General features: G+C 37.7%; 3 protein-coding genes across 3 annotated transcripts in view; 2 read left to right on the forward strand and 1 right to left on the reverse strand.

Moving 5' to 3' along the window:
- The window catches only part of Fur1 (Furin 1), a 710,727-nt gene that overhangs the window by 95,023 nt on the left and 593,553 nt on the right, over positions 1–22,151 (reverse strand). The window contains exons 3-7 of the mRNA XM_067791546.1: positions 10,712–10,957; positions 8,071–8,199; positions 7,088–7,962; positions 6,800–6,973; positions 192–310 (exon numbers count right to left, since the gene is read on the reverse strand). Coding sequence (XP_067647647.1) covers positions 192–310; positions 6,800–6,973; positions 7,088–7,962; positions 8,071–8,199; positions 10,712–10,957 — 1,543 coding nt within the window. The remainder of the gene's footprint in view (positions 1–191; positions 311–6,799; positions 6,974–7,087; positions 7,963–8,070; positions 8,200–10,711; positions 10,958–22,151) is intronic.
- LOC137253930 (TNF receptor-associated factor family protein DDB_G0272098-like) lies at positions 3,395–4,786 on the forward strand. Its single transcript, XM_067791538.1, has one exon. The coding sequence runs from the start codon at positions 3,535–3,537 to the stop codon at positions 4,714–4,716; it is 1,182 nt and encodes a 393-aa protein (XP_067647639.1). The 5' UTR covers positions 3,395–3,534; the 3' UTR covers positions 4,717–4,786.
- ND-49L (NADH dehydrogenase (ubiquinone) 49 kDa subunit-like) lies at positions 13,672–15,280 on the forward strand. The gene is made up of 2 exons (XM_067768679.1): positions 13,672–13,861; positions 13,923–15,280. The coding sequence occupies exons 1-2, from the start codon at positions 13,672–13,674 to the stop codon at positions 15,278–15,280; spliced, it is 1,548 nt and encodes a 515-aa protein (XP_067624780.1).

The following is a 22,151-nucleotide window of genomic DNA, read 5'->3' on the forward strand; positions in this document are numbered from 1 at the left end:
ATATAGATTATTTCAATATTACCACATTATCAATCAAGCGCAGCATGTAAGTAAATAAGTTGGAAAAGTCAGTGGTTAAAACACATTCAAACAGAGTTAAGAGTTTATTTCAGAAAAGTTTTGTAAGCCTTTAGCTTTAAAAGTGCATATAAGATATGAGGTTATCCTCGAATTTTTTTACAATTACTTACCCATATAGCGACCTTCGTTGTGTATTTCAAGCTGCCAATTGCCATGCGGCGACTCTCCCCAAGTGTGGACGGACATGAAGGGCCATTGGTTAAAACCAGAACGAGAAACGTCATGAATACTGCAAGAGAAAATATAAAATAATTTAGGAAAGAAAAAGATGATTTGTTAAAATTGAAAGCAAGACGAATTCAGTACCAGCTGTTGTTATCCCAACAGCTGATTGCTTCTTCTTGATTATTTTCCATACAACGCCTTGTACAACAATAAGTCAGTTAATTGAAATCAATGCAAATTTTCTTTTGACTTGACGTTCTTCTGCACAGCGAATTGGTTGAATTTGCTTTGTTACAACCTGTTATAGATTCGACTTGAATTGAAAGTAAAGTACAAGGCGAATCCATACAAAGTAACGGCAAGGCAAACTGAACCAATTTGCCATGCAGAAGATTTCGATCAACTGCCATATTGTTGTACAAGGCATTAATATCAAGAAGAAGCAATCAGCTGTTGGGATAACAACACCTAGTACTGGATTTGCATTGCTAATGTAAGGCGAATTTCTATGTGACAAGCAAGGCGAATTCAGTACCAGGTGTTGTTATCCGAACAGCTTATTGCTTCTACTTGATTATTTTCCATGATGGAATCACAGAAGGTGACGCTCTTAGAAAGAAGAATCTGGTCACTTTACAAAATTCCTTTTTTATTCAGATGAAAAAATATATGGAAAACTATGCAAATCGTTTTTTTCCTGTACGGCATCACTTTTTTTCTGAAATTCCGTTTTGTGCTGACTTTTCTATCATTCAAACGTGTAACAATTCTCATTTAATAATTTTGTTTCTTTGAAATCAAGGCGAATCTATAAAAGGCAATGCGAATCTATACAAGATGATGACAAAGCGAATTCAGGAAATTCGCCGTGCAGAAGAATGTCAAGTCAAAAGAAAATTTTCATTAGTTTCGATTAACTGGCATATTGTTGTGCAAGGCGTTGTAGGGAAAATAATCAAGAATAAGCAGTCAGCTGTTGGGATGACACCTGGGACGGAATACGCTTGATGCAAGGTGATGGCAAAGCGAATTGAACCAATTCGCCGAGCAGAATAATATCAAGTCAAAAGAAAATTTTCATTGCTTTCGATGAACTGACATATTTTTGTACCAAGGCGTTGTATGGAAAATTATCAAGAGCAAGCAACCAGCTGCTGGGATAACAACACCTGGTCAGTGTTGCCATTTTAGCTCATTCAGTGAAAATGTAATATAAGGTATCAGAATATTTTAGGAGTCACAGGAACAAGTCATAAACAAATGAGCCAAGATCTGGCATTCCGGAATTGTTGTATTTGTAATCGAATTTGTAAAAAAAAAAAAGTTTGATGACGTAGCGCTTTTGAAGTTTTTCGATTTATTACATTTCTCTCATATTTCACTACCAGTGTTCGGGAGTATTTAAAAGTATTACCTGCGTAAAGGACTAAGCCGGAGAAAAAATTACATTTTCGGAGTCTATTTTTTCTTCCTTTTTGAAAGCGGGCGAACAACTGACATCAAATTGGTTTGGTGGCTTGGCAAACCTTGTTTCTCAGCAAAAAAGTTATGTGCCTTATCAGATGCACATGGAGTCGGCCTAAAACGGTCAATTAATGCTCAATTAGCACACAACATTCTGGAAGAAAAGTGAGCTCTATCTCCACGTATATTTATCGCGAAAAAATATTATTATTTTCGTTCTACCATAAATATTCCATGCTCTTTTAATGACAACAGGTTTCAAGACCGGAGCAGATTCCTGTACGAACGATAATGGCGACCTGGTAGCTGACGTAAAGAGTGTGGGGGAAGACGAAACCGATACCCCGACTGCCGATGTGAAAAACACGCTCTGGCATTCAACTATGTCGAAGTGAGAATTGCAATATCACGGCTAAAAAATCACAAGGTGCCAAGTAATGAAGGGATACCCGCCGGGCTGTTCAGACACGGAGGCGAAAAGTTGGTATAAGATAAAGAAGCAAAAAAAGTGGGTCTTGCACTAAATGTGGACAACACAGTACTTTCTGTCATCGTGGCTTTTGTAGCCACGTCACTGTTGACGGATATAAGTTCGACTCTTTGAAGGATTTCGTCCATTTGGGAAGCAGCATTAAAAGCAAAAACAATGTCGGCCTAGAAATCACACGGATAATAACTTTCCAACAATTGCTTCTTTAAGCAATTGAAAAGTAAAGTGCTCTCTCGACGAACAAAATTCTCGCTCTACAAGTTACTCATCATACCTGTCCTGATGTATGGATCGGAATCATGGAAGGTGTCGAGAGAAGATGAGATGGCTCTTGGAGTCTTCGAGAGAAAATTTCTCCGGAAGATTTATACCCCTATTCGTGATGCCGACGGCGAGTATCGAAGGAGGCATAATGATAAGCTATATGAGCTTTTCGCAGATATGACGATAGTGCAGCGAATCAAAACAGAAAGCTTCGCTAGCTAGGCCATGTCATGCGGATGAACGAATACGCTCCGGCTGTTTGTAAATAAAGGAAAGAGAAGCCCTTCACTGAGAGGGAGAGACAGTTGAAGGAAGCTTTGACCTCCCAACTAGGTGTTCCCAATTGGCGACTGTTATCGCAAAACAGGGTTAGCTCACCTCACTGACTCAATGTACTTCATTTTTATATAAAACTTCAATAAGTGCTGTATGTTGAATTTAGCAGACTTTACAGATCGCGTCCTGACACATATTTTGCTTACATTTTACTACTTCTATTCTTATTCCGCACGAAAAAAGTACAAAAACTGTGAGTAACATGTGAACAAACACGTCTTAAGATACGACGTATGCTATGAAAACTTTACCCAAAATATTTTAGGTAGTAATACTATTTACTAGTAGGAGGTAAGAGCGGAGCAAAATACTCCGATTGGAATAAAGTCTGAACACTGCGTCAGCAATGAAATATGTTCTCAAAAGCGTCACGCCGTCATTTTTTTATGCGGGATTGGTTTATTCGTTCATGGGAACAAGCAATCATCTGATGGCATGACATCATCTTATATTGGATTCGTCGAATTTCGAAAGCCTGTCGCCGAATAAACAACTTCGCATAGGAAAAGTAATCATTGGAAATGTTTTGAAATCGAAATAAAATTAGTGATATATTTAAAATAAAACTGCCGCACAAAATAAAATATACAAAAGTGCAATCAACATTTAATCACCATAAAAATTGTAATAAACAAATTCAACAAATAAACAATTAAAAGGGACAACAAAATTTTTAAGGAAAACATTAAATTTAAAGCGAACGAATCGACGAAAAATTTTTTGGAATTAGTGGAATGTCTGCAGAAAGATATAGCCAGCAACAGAATGAGCAACAAAAACATCAGCATCATCAAAAACAAAGACAACAACGCAATCTCCGACAGGATGCAGTCACTGTGAGTACGGCAGACAATGGGGGTGGCAGCAATCAAACAGAAAATGACGCTGCAAGCGGAGTTTACCAACAACAACAAAGGTATAATAATAGAACACACACAGTTGTGTTGCACACCGACACATCCACGACGACAGCTGACACAAATGCTGCTTCAAGCATTTCACAACAACAACAAGTGCTGCCACCCACAGCTGCTACATCAACAACACTCACGGGTGTACTTGCAACGACGCGACAGCCGCCAGTGACCGAACAAATTACTGATCTACTCAATTTAGCACAACATCTGTTATCTAGTGTGCGAGAGCAACAACAATTAGAACAACAACAACGACAAAGACAGCGACGTAATTTGCGCCTACAAGCATCCGTGCCATATCAGCGCCTCAACACTGATTCGCTGCAGGCTATGCAAAGGGGTGGCCAAACTGGCAGTAGCCAACGTAATGAGAGTGCACAACCAACAAACAATGCGCTCGAAAATACGACAAGTACAATAACAATAAGTAGCGCAAATGCGAATGTTAATAGAAATGAGAATGAAAGAAATGTTGAGCACGGCGGCAGCGGAAGTGCAACGACTGCAAATCACGGCGGCGGCGAGCTTACCCAAACTCACGTACAACAACTGCAACCGCTATGCGAAACACAATTTTGTAATTGTGCTGAATGTACGGCACGTCAGCTGCGTAGTGATGTTGTTGTTGTAAGGACAATAGCATCAGCTGTTAATACAAGTACGGCTGCTGCTGTGGGAGCATCGCGCTCAACACAGTGGAATAATGGCCAAAGGCATTACAACAACATTAGGAGTAACAAATATAACATTTACAAAAACAAAATTAATAATAGCAGCACCATCATCAAAGACAGCAGCAGTAGGTGCAGTAGCAGAGATAATATAAATTTTCAATGTTCAATTTGTTTAGAATCGTATCTGTTGCATCGTCCGACGGTCACACAATGTGGACATATATTTTGTAGGCAATGTATTATGAAGTGTGTCAACTGCCAGGGCAAATGTCCCATGTGCAATAGCAAATTGAATTCCAGCGGCGTATTTCGGGTGTATTTTTAAAAGCCCATTAATTTGTTGCATAAAGGAATTATATATTGTTGTGGTGATCGTCAAGGCTGGGGGACTTGCAACGGTGCTGTGTATATTGAAATTTTTTGTTTTTCATAAATAGGTATATGTATGTATATTTTTGTGTGTGTATGCATCTATGTAGTATGTGTAGTTATGAACTATGTATGCTTTTTATGACTTCGTGCAAATTTAAAAATTTTTTAAACGCTTTTGTTTTTGGTAGTTTATGTAAGTTTTGCACTGTTTTGAGATCGCAAGATTTGTTTTAAGAAGTATTTATGGAACTTCTCTTTTTGAAAATACATTTTATAATCAGACGAATCTAAACAAGGCAAGGCGAATTCAGTACCAGGTGTTATCCCAACAGCTGATTGCTTCTTCTTGATTATTTGGCAAAGTGAATTCAATCAATTCGCCGTGCAGAAGAATGTCAAGTCAAAAGAAAATTTTAAATGATTTCGACTAACTGACAAATTAAAGTACAAGGCGTTGTATGGAATATCAAAGAAAATCAAGAGGAAGAATCAGCTGTTGGTACTGAATTCGCCTTGATATAAGCTAGTAATCATTTCCGCGGGCTCATATCTATCAGACAGTAATATTTCAATTGATGACCCACTAACGGGTTGAGTCACGGGGGCTTAGAATATATCAGCGATAGTTATGGCTGTCGTAAAAGACGACTGAAATCCAAATCTCTTTCCTGGGTTGTGAGCTATGCATAGCATCTGCCGAACTAAAACCGCATACCAATGCAACCTTAGAACAAGCATGGGAAAGGAACTATTTTTTTCAGATGACGACCACGATAAACGGACTATGATCACACTGTGAGTGCGGTACTCTTTTAGGAGAAGGTACCGATGCCCGTCTGTTTCGGTTGGTTGATGTCAAAATAAATAAATAAGTAAAGGAAGCACGATGGCCTCGCGACGTCTACTTGAGTGACTATATGAACAAACGAGCAATTCGGAGCTAGGGGAAAGAAAATTCGCCGCCAAGTACTGTCGTCGTTCACAGCTGTAAATCAGAGTCTCGCCGTGATCTGGGTTAAGACGAAGTTTTTCAATATGTAGTTTATATGCGCTTACGCACAAAAAGACGACGAGGAAGAAAAGGATGACCTTCTATGATAATCTAGAAAAAATATACGACTACCATGACATGGCATTAAAATCACTATAGGAGACTTTAACGTCAGGGTGGGCAAGGAAGGACGGTTCGGAAAATTTCTCCTCTATGACGTAACGGGTTGCAGCTGGTTGACTTCGCTGCTGCACAAAATTATGTTTACAGCACCAGCTCCAACATAAAAAGATATACCAAACTACTTGGCTGTCTCCTGATCGAATAACATGAAACCAAATCGATCACTGCGTAATCGACGGCAGGCATATTGCCCTGTCCTGTGCGCACTGTACGAGGTTCAAATATCGACTGGAACCCGAATATTACCGCTGCTAAGATTTGTACACGTCTTTGTGCAGCAAAGAAAGTGCGCCCAGTGACGCAAGAAAAGGGTTGCCGTTGAAAAGCTGCGCACGCAACAGACAGCTGTTGATTACTCCACTCGGTTCTCATACCTGCTTACTAAGAGCAATCTTCGATCTGACGATGTGACCAGCAGTGAAAACATATTTCTCTCTCATTACGTATTGCTGCTGCTTACACCTTAGATTTCAGCGAGCTCGAAAAATCAACTGGTAAGAAAAAGTACGCTGCCTATAGGGCCACGCTGGGTATGGGTAAGAAAGAGAGACGCCTATTTAGAAGAAATAAATGTGAGACAGATGATGAATAACGCGGAAACACTTTTGACTACCATTTGATCTATGGTAGCTGCGACGGAAAGAGATATAGTCCATACAGATCCACCTTTTGGTCGCTCCATTTATTGAGTCCTTAAATATCCCGTCAGTTCTAAGGCCCTGCAATATGCACCTATATGATTGATTTGTAATACTCAATCAGCTCATGAAATTACAAGCTTCTAAACTCGTATGAGAGCTTCAAAAGAGGTGTATCAGGCTGAACAAATTTCAATATGATCTTAATCTACATTTCGACTTACCGTGATGTAAGTAAAGTAACTTTGGTGCCTGCCGGTGACTTCAGATTTAACTGGATATCACCGCGGCGTTGTGATGTAAGTGTGATTTTCGCCTGAACATGTTCCAGATAGTTAACGGATGAGCAGTGTTTCACTGTTAACTGTAATGTGATATAGCTTCTGGGCGGAATAACCCTTTAGGAAAAAGAAAAAAAAATAGAAAGAAGAAATCAAGATTAGGTTTAGTTGAAAACTCTCACAAGTCTCTTTGCATATTCCCACTCCCTCGATATACCCACTGATACTTACTTATCTACATGTGGCGCATTTATTTCGCAACGTTGCTGTTCTGGCACCGTTTTCCAATTACGCGCAACTTTTACCATCGCCGCCGCATCCATTAAACCATAACCGAACGAGTGACTAATACGACGTCCAACGCCATTTTTAGACCATGTAGGGTCGCGTAAATTTGCTGGTTTCGCTGTACGCACTACAATATGTTGTAAATCACGCCACGTTAAATTCGTATTTGATTCAAGCACCAGCGCTGCTATACCCGCCGCCAACGGTGCCGAAGCTGAGGTACCCGTATGTGATACCGTACACGAGTGATGTAAGTCTGTCGTCACCACCTGTTTCTCACTCTGTCCGCCACTGCTATAAGTGGTCGCTAATGTGGAACTGCATTTCTCCGAATACCAGGGTACATGACCCTCTTCGGTGGCACTAGATATTGACAGTGTCCAAATGGAATTCGTATAACCATCACAATTACAATTATCCAATTCGCGACCACCATTACCCGATGCCCATATAAATATGCTACCTTTGCCTTGGCGTCCTTTCGTTACACCTTCAATGAAGGCACGTTGCGCTAGTTCGCCAGGACCATCAACCGTTTTACCATCATCATCGGGTCCCCACGATGCACTATATATATCGATATGTTGCGGATTGAGCGATAGAGAGCGCGCCTCAACGGCATCTGTAACATCACCATCCAACATTCGGACACCGCCAACACTGGCACCAAATGCAATACCAACCGCACAGATTGAGTTATTGGCAGTGGCGGCTACTTCACCAGCGCAACGCGTACCATGACGATTCGAATCGGTCATGTCGTAGTGTGGCATTGGATCATTGTCGTGACTATTGACATCGTAGGATGCATCCGGATCCTGAAAGGATGATAAAGAAAATATGTTTGTTATATGGTACGAGTTTTCAATGTGAGTGTTTTTTAATGGTACAAATTTGAGCTTAGTAATTGATTTGGTATGACTTACATAATTGTGCTCGATATCTGGATGATCTGATTCCAGTCCATCGTCAAGTATTGTCACCACAATACCCCTGCCAGTGATGCCCGCTTGCCATGCTGGTACCACGTTCATATCTAAGCCGCCACCTCGATTCTGTTGGTGAAGTAAAAAATATGCATTTGAATTCGTTCTCGTGGAAGAGTGCGTGCATTACAATAAAATTACAATTACATTTTATATATAGTCATTTATTCTTAACTTGCTTAAAGTAATTTTTTTTTAACATACTGACATTTTTATTAGTACTGTTGCCGAGTCCTCATTTAACCTGCATTACCATTACCATTACCATTACCATAACAATTATATGGTAGGGATTTATTAATCCCTTTAAAAAAATTTAAACATGGCATTTTTCATAACGCTGTTGTGGAGTTCTTATTAAAGAAGCATTACCATTACCATTACATTAATTACATAAATGTAAAAGTTGTTTTTTTATTTTATAAATTACAAGAATGGATTAATTATTTCGTCATGGGTTCCTGATTACTGATTAAGGTTGTTGGTAATAAGAATATCTAACAATAATTTTGTGCGATTTACCTTCGGGGTAGAGCTTCTTCTCCGAATTCGGTGCACTAATATAAATTTTTAGGGGATAAACAGCTTTTGTGCCGATTTCTCTAAGGTTCAATCAAGGGAGTGCCATCTATTTTAGGATATGAATATGATGTTCTAGAACTAGCCCCTCAAGGTATTAGCCGGATTGTCGCGAGCACAGTTTGATATGGCAAGACTGAAACTCGGTCATCCCCATCCCTCCTTTAGCAAGAAATCTGTGGCGTCAGAGACTCGTGATTTGCCTCCGAGGTAAGCCTTCTCCTCTAATTTGCGGTGTACTATATTTAATTTTTGTGAGATATGCAGCTTCTATGTCGACTGCTCAAAGGCTTAAGGGTGTGTTATCCTTATCGATAGCCTTGTGGGATATATATATATATAAGGATATTCAGTCAGACTACCGCTGGCACAATTTGATATGATATGGTCGAACCTGCTAGGCCATCCATACCCCATCGCCAGAGCATGCATCATCCCTGCTAATGTTAGAGTAAAATATCCAACCAAGTTGATCGACACTTTGCAGGGCTGTCTAGGCATGGACGATTAAGTTATAAGAGTCATGCAGACTGCCTTAAAATACTACCAAATCGGAGCATGTTCTTTTATTACAAGATATAAGAACTCTCGCACCTTGGAAGTGTCTGATTGTGTTAAAAAACTGGGAATTATACTAGAGAGAAGCTGTTCTGCTTCTTTACTCTACATTGAGGTGGAAAAAAAGAATGGAATTTCCTTTAGAGGTCGGAAGGTCGAAAAAACCTTGTGCTGCGGCAGAGAGGGGGGCGGGTGGAGGCTTCGGCAAAAACTGAGGCCTCACGCCCAACGTAGTGTTCCAGCTTTATAAGACGCTGGTCAAGCCAATACTTCTTCTATGGGGTGCTTGGTTGATGGAAAGCACTGGACAAGAGCAGTACTGAAGGATTTGCGTACAACAAACGGATATCTTTGGTATCAGCGGAAATTTTAAAATAATACGAATTTTTGCGACCGGGGCAGGGAAGGTTAGTGGGAGGGAGATGATCCGCCAGGTGCTTGATGGAAATCTCAAAATAAATACAACCGATGACTATATTGTTCTACCAATAAAAGTCGACGCTGCTCATAATGCGGTAGATGTGATGTTTTCCATTGCTATAACAGTTCGGCAATTCAAGGCTATTATCGTGGAGCTATACCGCTCCAAACTATACAAATACTTGACCCGAACGAGCACTTGCGAACCGGCTAAGGAGGTCCGGGAATTCAGAGTTCTGTTGGCCACCTATGGTAATCCCTTGAAGAGATCGGCATCCGAACTCCATGATGTTTCGAAAATGTAGTCCACGCGGTGCGTCTGGGCATACAGAAAATCCCCTCTTGCTGCAGTTCGATGGAGGATGATGAGATCAAATCATTGACTCACTCCATGCTTAACAGGCAAAAAACCGGTACTTGACATTAACGAATCTTAATTCAGTAGGTAATCCTTTCCAAATCATAATAATAGGAAAATTATATGAACACTTTTTATTATTGCTAATTATTTTGTGATTATATCATGGTTTATATCAAATAAATATCAATTCCTGTTGACAATTATTAATTATTATAAATTGAAATTGATTACGAAATTGATCAATTTCAACAGCAAATTTCGAGGCAAATTTGAAACCTTATAGGCAATTTTGCAAGAGTAAATCACGTTACGAGTAACCACTCAACCTAACGAGGTGTTGCCATTCAAGAATTTTTCGATAGAATTCAGTTGTATGAAAAAGATTCACAAAGCCCTTTAAAGACTGTCTGTTAGACATGCTCGATTTTGCAATCAATTTCTTGTTGATTTTAAAATTATAATGGTGTGAACCGGTCCTGAATAATTTCATGCAACAAAGTTCATAGACAACGAAATTTTTTGTACAAAGAGTAAATAAATTTTCCGAAATCAACTTTTTTCTTGCAACTAAAATGGATTACAAAATTGATCAATGCCAACGCCTCAATATTTTCATCATTAAATCATTACATCATAAAATTAAATCATTATTGCATTACTTACCAAATACCACATCTGCGGCCATTTAGGATCATTCAAAGGAACTGTATCCACTTGTGAAAGTGCACGCGACGATGTCCTTGACGGTCGCATACGTATATAGTCTCTTTTCCGGCGTGACTTTGCTTGTTGTTGCTTGGCCCATTGCACTCGATGATCGCCATCGAGACGCGTTTGATGTGGCAGCGAAGGCGCCAGTGAACGCTTAGAGACTTTGTGATGTGAAAAATGGTAATGATCATCGAAGATCTGAAAGTATAAGGAAAAATTCATAGTTACAAATTTTTAGAAATAAAAGTAGGTAGTTAATTAGAAAAAGTATGGGAATTATACGTAAAGACTCTTTAAACCAAAATTATAAGGATATTTTAGATTGGCTAAAATAATGTGACGAACACCTTTTTACCCTTAACAAACCTGGTGCAACAGAAACGACAGGCACCAGATAGTGAAAGCTGCTCATACACACGTGTTTGGCAGAAAGTCGCATAGTACTTGTCATTTTTCCGCGGCCTAGACAGTGCAATGTCTAGAAAAACAGTATCTGACGAAGCAGAGCTAGTAAAAGCAGGAATGTATGATGACGATTTCTCAGGAGGAAACCACACGTCCCGAATCACGATAAACCAGTATGCGAAAGTGTCTTCTGCTAAGATGGGATAGCTCGACAAATGGGCGCTGGACATATCGCTCCATTCTTGTCTCGGAACACTGGCTGCCACGAAAGCAGGACGAAGTGGATTTCTATAAAGCCCTGTTCCACACCAGACATGGAAGCTTTAAAAACTATCTCCACTGTATTAAACACGGAGAATAACGTATGCGGCCATTCTGGAGGTGAAGCAGTAACGGGTGCATACTATGTATATTTCGAATGCCCAAGATCACATCGCTATAGATGGAGACTAAATAGACATAATAAAGTGGCTAAGATGCCTGTAGAGGCTGTGTCACGGTAGCGTCGACCAAGCATCATAAAGAGATCAAAGGCGCGGATCGGAACTTAACCTTACTAAAGAAGAAGCAAAGAAACAATAAATAGCAAAGTTATAGGAACGGATTGGAGACAAGGCATCTCCAACCGCTGATATACCGACGTAGGAGTGAAGACGCAATACTGCCATAAATAGTGATTGTACGGGCTCGGATTGGAGACTAGGCCACTTCAACTTGGCTTAGCTACATGGCTATGGACTACACACGAAAAATATTGAGGAAAAGACGAAAAAAAGTATATATTGTGACGAATATTACATCACTAGTAATAAACTTTGTTTTTTTTTTTAGTAATAAACTCCCAACACAAAAACATTGAAGCGAGCTACACTGTGTACATAAACACATCAATCATCATTTACACCCATATATATAAGGCACGAAGGAAGAGATATTACGCGCATACACTTGTAGCTGAAAGCTACTACACATACACTTATGATTATGAGAAACGCATAAACTACAAATATACACGTATATAGCCAACTATGAGATATGTACAGCAGTTCTAGCAGGCGAAACGTCTAGACTATAGTAGAAATATTCGGACGAAACAACAGAGAGTATAAAAGCAGCGAAAGCTGAGTAGTTCGGCAATCAGTTTGATTTAAGCACGCTACCAGTTGCAAAGTGAAGTTTAATTGCGAAGTACTTTCAAAGTAGTCAAATAAAGACCGTTTTATAATACAGAATATTTGAGTGTTCTATTCAACAGTTAAGCGATACGAACGTAAGCAGAAGGTTCCAAATAAGCGGAATTTCCCTAAAATTCGTTACAAAATGCAACCCGAATTTTTTTTTTTTTTAATTTTAAATGTAATTCCTTACAATACAAAAAGTTGCTGCTCCCATTTTACAAACCGGGTATAAAAAAGCGAAGGAAAAATCGAAAACTTGGCCTCTTCCACCTGTATCTTAAGGATACAGTGAATTTCTCGATCATACCAAATATCATCTACAGTTAGGTGGCTTTACTCCCCGGTTAGCAAGCGCCGTGCAACTATGCAGCTGTATTACAGACCTAGAGCCTAGTGATCAACCGTCATCCCTATAGAATACTTGGCGGTAGTATCGGGTGGAAATGGTACTTAGACGGGAGAAGTGTTAATGGCCCGCATTGACTTTGGGGCTTTCTAAAAAACACATTCACCTATATGAAAGAGAAGAGGTAGCAGCGATGGTCTCACAGATAAATGGACGACTGAAGGTTAGAACGCGTTACACAAGATCAATACGGAGATGAGTAGAGAAATCTTTGTGCTGAAACTGTCACAGTTAACCTATAAAAGGCGGCGTTTTGCAAGGGATAGTGATTAATTTAGGGCCAGATTATGTATGACGCCGTGACACTTTGCGTCGCATTCACTCACATCCGCAGTCACCATGAAATACCAAAAATTTCATAAGCGCATTCAGGTTTACTGTCACTCAGTGAAGGGAATGAATGCTCTTATATGAAATGTGTTTTGGTTCACACGAGAAAAATGATTGGTTGCGTTCACATCGAGTTCAGTACCAGGTGTTGTTATCCCAACAGCTGATTGCTTCCTCTTGTTTATTTTCCATACAATATGTCAATTAATCGAAATCAATAAACATTTTATTTGATTTGACGTTCATCTGCACGGCAAATTGGTTGAATTCGCTTCGCCACCACCATAGATTCGCCTTGGTTGCGTTATACATAATTTGACCCTGAATTTCAACTTATTCTACGTGAAGTACAGAAAAATGTAAAATTGTACTACTATTGCTAGTGGTAAATAAGGTGACTTATTTGAATGCAGAACTTTCGTATATATGTAGATATATTTGGCAACTAGTAAAATCATGGCAGTAGGCAACCTTGGTACGAGTTGAAAAATATTGACTATAAAAAAATGTTGCAAACCGATTTTCGTAAGAGAAATTGAAGCACGAAGCACAATATAAAATAAAATTTTGATAGACAAAATAAAATAGCGGAAATGCCCAATGTTTGGTCTGCTTTAGAAAAATTTGGACATAAACTTCTGAAATCAAAATCATTTTCGCGCGTCAAGGACTTTTCCGAACAAACTTTTTCCAAGCAGATTTTAATACGACCGAACTTAGGCGATGCATTCAAATATTATTTGGCGAAAGTGGCTATGGCTATGTTTTTTTCGCAATATAAAAGTGAGTTTTTGTTTTTGATAACTTTAGGAAAGAATCTTCCTCTCATGCAATGCCATTTTAGAGCCACGCTCTTTGAATTGCCCAGCAAAAGTCGAGAAAGAAAGCGCCCAAACGCCCAAGTATCAGCAAAAAGAATCAAAGTCTTGGTATCCTGATCCTGAATTTATGAAGCAATTTGACGGTCAATACATGTACGAAGGCATACCATTTCATGGACGTTGGAATGGGAAATGTTTAACACCGGAAGATCGTTCTTATGTAACGAAATTTATCAACTTTGGACCAGCACATCCAGCTGCACATGGTGTCTTACGCATGATTTTACAATTAGATAATGAGACTGTTGTTTCAGCTGATCCGCATATTGGATTGCTGCATCGTGGTACCGAAAAATTGATCGAAAATAAAATCTACATGCAAGCTCTGCCATATTTTGATCGTCTGGATTATGTATCATGCATGTCAAATGAGCTGTGCTATTGTTTAGCCATAGAAAAGTTGCTGGGATTGGAAGTGCCACCGCGCGCAAAATATATACGCACTATGTTCTCAGAGCTAATGCGTCTAACCAATCATACACTTGCTTGTGCTACAGCTGTACTTGATTGTGGTGGTATAACACCGTTATTTTGGATGTTTGAAGAACGTGAGAAGATGTATGAATTTTGTGAGCGCGCTTCGGGTGCACGCATGCATACGGCTTACATACGACCGGGTGGTGTTGCTTTTGATTTGCCATTCGGTTTTTGTGATGATCTATTCGATTTTGTTTGTCGTTTTCGTCATCGTCTCGATGAATTTGAAGATGTTGTTACCGATAATCGTATATGGCGTGCGCGTTGTGTTGGCATTGGTTCTTTAACGGCACATGATGCCTTGAATTATGGTTGTTCGGGTGCTGTATTGCGTGCGACTGGCGTTAAATGGGATTTGCGTAAAACACAACCATATGATGCATATGCCGATATGGAATTTGATGTACCAGTGGGTATGAATGGTGATTGTTATGATCGTTATTTGGTACGTATACGTGAAATGCGTGAGGCATGTAATATTATTAATCAATGTTTGAATAAAATGCCACTCGGCGAAATAAAAGCGGACGATCATAAAGTTTGCCCACCAAGTAGACGCATAATGAAACGTGGCATGGAAGAACTAATACATCATTTCAAATATTATACGCAGGGATTTGCAGTGCCACCTGGTGCAACATATACGGCGGTTGAGTCACCAAAAGGTGAATTTGGCGTCTATTTGGTGTCGGATGGTAGCACTAAGCCATATCGTTGTAAAATTCGTGCTGCCAGTTATTCACATTTGGCTTTAATGAATAAGCTAACACGTCAGCATATGCTAGCCGATGTGACGGCTATTATTGGCTCATTAGATATTGTGTTTGGTGAGATTGATCGTTAAAGGGAATAAGCAGTTGTACGGAATAAAGGACGGAAAATGAAATATTTTAGAACTGGCTGTGGAATTTCGTGAGAACTAAATATCACCGTCCACTTGTAAATATACTAAAAAAAAATATTTGAACAAATAAAATATTGCTTATGATGTCGTAAGCATGATCTACATTAAGAGCGATTTTTCAATTTAAGGGATGACGGATTGACTAAATACCTTGGACTTTCATCCTTTCATCTTTTTTCGAAAAAGTGGATGAATGCGCAGCCAGGACCCAACGGAATGCGATGATATTTCAGAAACTTCGAGAAACCTTGCCATCTCGTCCAAAGGTTTTTGTCTGGCGAAAAAGTGCTGCGCTCGAGTCGGACAACAAAGAAACCTAACGGTGCTTTCTTTGGTAATTCTATACGACAGCATGACACTGCTAATACGCGTCCAAAAATATCGAGAGGTGTATCAAACGACGTGTCTTGACATCAGTATTAATAATCCGAAGGCGGAAAGAAAAATTTTAACTCGTTCAAAAGATATTAACGAAAAACCGAAAAAAGACCCGCGGGTACCTCAGAAACCGAGGGTGGCATCCATAGTATTTTGCGGACAGAGATACAATTTTTCTTTTCCGCCTTCGGATTATTGTGCTCGAGATTAATACGCGTCTTTTGACACCTCTCTCGATATTTTTTGACGCATATTAGCAGTGTCATGCTGTCGTATAGAATTACCCTTACTTTAATGGAAAACATGTTACCTCATGTTGCACTCTTAAATTCTAAATTTTGGCCTGGGTCACCTGACACTGGCTCTATTTTTAGGTAATGGGAGCTTTTCTTATTTAGTGGAAACTATTTTTGAAAGGACCACACGAACTCTCGAGGGAGCTGAGAAGAGCCAACAGAGCGACATTATTTTCAGAAAAGAAAAGCCATAGGAAAGATGTGAGTGAAGTTCTTAGAATACCTACATAGGATTCAGACAGTGAAAGTAGTAATTGCAGTATGTGTTACGAAGCTTCGTTTCCGACTATGTTGGACACCTGAGTCCAATCGGGTGCCGAGTGTCTGAAATCGGAGTTGTAATAGAATTTCCAATACGAAAGTCGATCAACAAAAAGGGCCTTTGCTAAACGGTACCAAAGTATCTCAGATTGTATAATCTGGCGTGGGATCGTCAATACAAATTGAATTATTCACACTGCATATAAAAAAAATTGCTGGACATATATGTTTTATGACGACTCCGAATGTCAACTGCGAGATAAATGAATTTTCACTTAGACATTTTTCATGGCAGAAATACACTCGGATCATGACTCAATAAAACCAGAGAAGGGGAAGCATAAGAACGAGATATATGGAAATTGAATGAGCCTATTTAAGTAAACTTAAAAACGTATGGTGGAGGGGGAGAGACGAGGAAATAAGACAGGAAGAGGGTTAGACAAAGGAGAGGCAGGTGCATAGGTAGAGATAGTCAGAACAATGTCTGTCGGATTTGATCATACGGTTAGGAGTATTTCATGTTTGTCTAAGCATTTCCGAGGTTATCCAGAGCTGTCTAAAATAAAGTTCTGATAAGCCAAAGATTTTTTTGCCTTCAGGTAAATCTATAAGCTCTAAGCTATTGAAACATTGTTGCTGTAAAACATCTGCCGCTATATATTTTTGGACCATCAACCTTTTCCAGCTTAATGAGCCTACCTCAACGCTTGGTTTACATAGATAATCGTAGGGTCTAGGGACCGTCAATACCGAGTTTTCGTATTATAAGCCTCCCAGATACTTATTCGTAACTTTATGATATTAGCCGAGCTTTTTTTTTACATGTGTATACATCTACACTTGCGGGTAAAACGAAACGCTTATCATCACTTAGATATGTTACGTAGAAGACCATTCTAGCGGCAATTATAGAAGACTCGCAGCATTGGTAAATAAGTCGCTACAAAACGGTTTGTGCTGAATAGCGGAGACACGCACCTCTGTTAGTCACAGTTTTCAACCAATAGCTGAATCGGTTGCGATGAATAGTGGGAACACACACTTTTCGGTCATTGAAGTGAAGAATAGTGTAGAGATAAAATGGAGAGACATATTTCAGTTGCAACTGAGTACTGAAATGTAACAGAACTAATTTTTTGCGCAACAATTTCATAAGTGTAGATAAAATTATGCACTAAGCGGTCCATGTAAAGTTTAAGTGCATATGTTAATACATGTAAAAAAAAAACACAGTTGTTGTATCAAATCGTCAATGATCTCATTGACCCCAGCAGTATATTTCCACATTCCTTAGTTGTGGACAATGTGATATAAAGATCCAGTCATTCAGTTCCGTTGACTTAGACTTGTCCGTTTCCTCTCAGAAAAATGAGATAAAACCTTCCACAAAAAGAAAAACAGACCGCATTCGTTATTTTCGTGCATATTACTTCATGTTTCAGAAAGGCGTTAATCTTGCACTTAATGCAGGGCCCTAAACTGTTATTCCTTTTATAATAAAAGTTTGTCGAAAAAAATTATTTTCGGACTTTTAATATTTTAGTGCGTAAGGGCTTATTATAGTCGAGCTTTTATTTTTTAAGGACACCATGAAGGTCCGGCCCTGTAACTAACTATGGAACGGCTCATTTAAATGAGACGATTTTTTTTCATACATAATCTTTCTTGCTTCATCAGAAAGCTGTGTATTAAATATCAAGGCAATATCTCAGTTGGATTTAGTTTTTTTATGACAAATTTCTGGTGCTACTAAGAACAACTTTCAAATGACCATAGTCAAAACTAGACATTTATAAGAATCTATTGGTAAAAAAATTCTTTCATTAGAGTGAGGCGTTTCATAGTTATAGGGCCGGTCTCCTATGCTGTTCATAACAAAAAAAGGTTCAGATTTAACTTTTATTTGTGGATTTTATTGAAAAAAGTTCGAGAAATAGAAATATGCATGAAATCGCCTGAAAATGCTATGGATATGCCTGGTATCCTATAATCGTATCCCATAAACTAAGGAAAATTTTTAGACCTGGAAATAATAACTGGGTCCTTGCTTAAAGCTTTCGCAACATTTTATCAACTTTTGGGTTAAACGAAACTATTTAATTAAAATTGTAAGCTCCACCGAGCTGTTTAACGATTTCGAGATTTAAATTTTTTGTTTTTTTTTTTTAAATGTTCTCTACCGTCAATTGCATTCTCATTATTCACATAAGCGCCTTATTTGTTTTCAAGTTGTGATAAAACTGTGTGTATGAGTGCGTGTTTGTGTGTACATTCCTACATTTACATGTGCTATATACATATGCACTTGTAATAATCTCATTAAGCTATTTAACCCTTAATTAATTATGTTGTAATTAACAAGCGATAGTTAATTGTGGCTCGTGTTGTTGAGAGCTTGAATAATGAATAATTAATTTAAGAGCAAAACACCATTTAATGAAAAACAAAAAATGGCGAAAATCTTAAAGCAAATTATTTTTTACAAAATAAGTACTTCATTGTAATTCAATATTGTTATCACCAGCGCACACTGGTCGGTCTTATATGGAGTTGGTGGCCAAAAATACTTCCAGTATAGATATCAACGTAAAACTTTGGTCACGGCTTTACAAATATGTGAGAATTATTTTTTTATAAAATAGGTGCGGGTACCTTTATATCGACCCACTTCACCGCATGCATACAAAAAGTAAGTAGATGTGGGGGGAAAAGTGTTAAGATGTGTCTATCGCAAATACAATGTTTAATAGGATTATACAAAAAAATTAAAGTTATTTAAAGATCTTGCATACATAATAATAACAAAACTTAAAACTTTGACTAATAATAAGATATAAGTACCAACTTTAGCTGAAATTGAAATATTTGTGCAAATAAATACTAATAAAGGCACTGGTGAAATTTTAAATATAAAAAAAAAAAATTCTAAGGAAGTAAATTCCAGCCAGCATTTTTTGAAATTTTTGATCATAAAATATTCAAATATCATACCCCAAGGTGATTAAAAAAGTTCAAATTTAAAAGTATTTTCTATTCGAAAATTAATATATCGTCGGGAGAAAAATGTACCATAAATGTGATTATTCTTGAATAATCATTTTTGATTCAAGTTTCGAAACGCTTTTTATTCATATTTGTTATCATTGTAAAATTGAACTTTAAGTGTTTTAGAGTAATATTTGACTGCTTTTCATAGTCATTTTCTGATCATATTCGTGAACATATTTCAATCGTTTTGGTTGAGATTTTTGAATAATTTTTGAGTACGATTATCATGTTTTATTCTTCATATCTCATACAAAATAAGATACTAAATGATAATCTCATTTCATCAGTGGAAGAAAGCATGCAGAAGTGCGCTATTTGAACCAAAGGTTATTCGCAAACAAACTTAACCGATATACACCTGCGACTACAACATCCAACATCAGTTATGATCGTAAATATCTTAAATAAAATAATTTAAAAAAAATTGTTTAAGTTAAACGGTTTTATTGAAAACAATACTTACATGAAGTAATAATAATACGAAAAGCTAGAAAATAATTACATAGGTCCTAGGTACTAGTCATCACACTCCTTATCAATCTATGGCGTTGATTAGACAATTTAATAAAAGCATTGGGCGCGTGAAATTTCTAAAAATGTGACTGATTAAGGTTCAGTTAGTTTTAATTATGACTATCAGTAGAAATATGACGCGTCCAACGCTTTTATTTAATTGTCTGATCAACGCCATAGATTGATAAGGAGTGTGATGACTAGTACCTAGGATCTACCTAATTATTTTCTAGCTTTTCGTATTATTATTACTTCATGTAAGTATTGTTTTCAATAAAACCGTTTAACTTAAAAAATTTTTTTTAATTATTTTATTTTCAAGTTTTTAGTCTTTATTTAATTGCCTATTATTTCTCATTCTATTTAGTTCATTTAGTGACTCATTATTACAAGGACTCTTTCCTGACAATTTGTTACAACCTAAGTCCTCAATACATAATCCTTCCAAAGACTTTATTCGACTCTGCGCCACGTATGCTTGTCCCTCCTCCAACTCCAAAATATTTTGATGTCACTTCTACCGGACTGTATGCAATATATGGTCCAAATATGAGCCAAATCGGGCATCATAGGTCGCTTTCTATTCATGTATCTATGTATTATGTGTTCCAAATATGGGAAAAATCGGACCACAAATATGATTTTTGTGAATATCTCAATCTTTCCGCCACCTAGCGGCGATTTTTTTTTGATAGGTCGCTTTCAATTCTTATATGTATTAAGTGTTCCAAATATGAGCCAAATCGGGCCACAAATACGATTTTTGCGAATATCTCGATCCATGCGCCACCTAGCGGCCATTTTCTTTCACAGGTCGCTTTCTATTCTTGTATATATTATGTGTTCCAAATATGAGCCAAATCGGGCCACAAATACGATTTTTGTGAATAGCTCGATCCATGCGCCACCTAGCGGCCATTTTTTTCACAGGTCGATTTCTATTCTTGTATGTATTAAGTGTTCCAAATATGAGCCAAATCGGTTTACAAATACGATTTTTTGCGAATATCTCGATCCATGCGCCACCTAGCGGCGGTTTTTTTTCTTATTATTGCATTGTCATCGGGTTCTGAACTATATTCCAAGTTTCATGCTTGTAGCTTATCTTTTGTATAAATAAAAAAAATTTTATATATTTTTTCTAACTTCGTGATTGAAAAAATGTGTGCACGTGAAAAAAATAAGATTTTCAATGAAAAGTAAAATTTTAACAAGTATAAAATTTATTGTTCAGTCAACAAAGATAGTCGCAAAAGATTCAGAAAGCTGATTGTAAAATTATTATCAATTTTTAATCACCTAAAGTAAACACATTTGATTCAAATATGATTCCAAAATGTGACTGAAAAACAATATTCAGTTTTTGATAATCAAAAGTATTCAAGTTTGATTATTTCTTTTGTTCAATTGTATGATAACTCATTATTTAGTCAGAAAGAGTAATCAAATTGTACTGATATGTAGGGAAATTCAAAATTTAATCACCTAAATGCTGAGTGGGTTAAACTTGCACTTTATTTTTAACTTGCCCACACTGCAAAAACCAACTTATACCATAACCTCACTTTTAAAGCTCTTCTTGAAAAGTACAGCTCGAATACAACAAAATACCTTTAAAAAGGCTAATAATAAAAGATAATAACGACATATTTGGTGACAATTTTTTCACTTTGCTTTTTTTATTTTTGGTCTATGGAACCGACCGTAAGAAAATGTATACTTTTGTTTGAAGTCGACCAATACCAGTTCAGCGCAATATAGTCAGGCAGTTACAATGCCAAGCATTTGTACAGTTCTATGTAAAATTCTTAATCAGTTTTTATACTCAGCTGTACTTAAACATCGTACTTAATTTGCATATCGTAATGTTAAAAGGAAAACGAGATAAATATATAAAAATTATCAGCTTCGACAAAAAAATTTCGATTGAACCAAATCCGTCCGAATATCCACTCAGTTTTGCAATAAAATGACGGATGCCACTGTATACCTTCCCAAAGAAGCTTTGAGACAACCTAAGAAAAGATCACTATATCCAAGAAATAAAAAGCTAGCAGGGTGCAAGGCTTTGCCTGGCATATTTCTGTTGCAGCGCATTGTGTCAGCTTTATTTAGATTTACAAAAGAGGTGAATCCACCAAACGTTTCAGAACTGTAGTAGTCCATACTTTCACGGAATTTGAAATATGCGACCTGGAATCATGAAACGACCCAACATAAGTTTTCGAGAAAAAGGCGTTTAAAGTTTTTGTTTAGCTTGACTCTGTGTAGCGGTTGGCCGTTGTAAACGAATTTTGTAATTAAAATTTAAT

This window comes from Eurosta solidaginis, chromosome 1 (assembly GCF_040869045.1).
Source record: "Eurosta solidaginis isolate ZX-2024a chromosome 1, ASM4086904v1, whole genome shotgun sequence".
Lineage (NCBI taxonomy): Eukaryota > Metazoa > Arthropoda > Insecta > Diptera > Tephritidae > Eurosta > Eurosta solidaginis.

What these genes read in the sequence shown, in the direction of transcription:
- LOC137253930 (XM_067791538.1), top strand. Translation starts at nt 3,535, where the DNA reads ATGTCTGCAGAAAGATATAGCCAGCAACAGAATGAGCAACAAAAACAT.
- ND-49L (XM_067768679.1), top strand. Translation starts at nt 13,672, where the DNA reads ATGCCCAATGTTTGGTCTGCTTTAGAAAAATTTGGACATAAACTTCTG. An exon ending in GTTTTTTTCGCAATATAAAA is followed by an intron (nt 13,862 to 13,922) that starts GTGAGTTTTTGT and finishes ATGCCATTTTAG; the next exon opens with AGCCACGCTCTTTGAATTGC.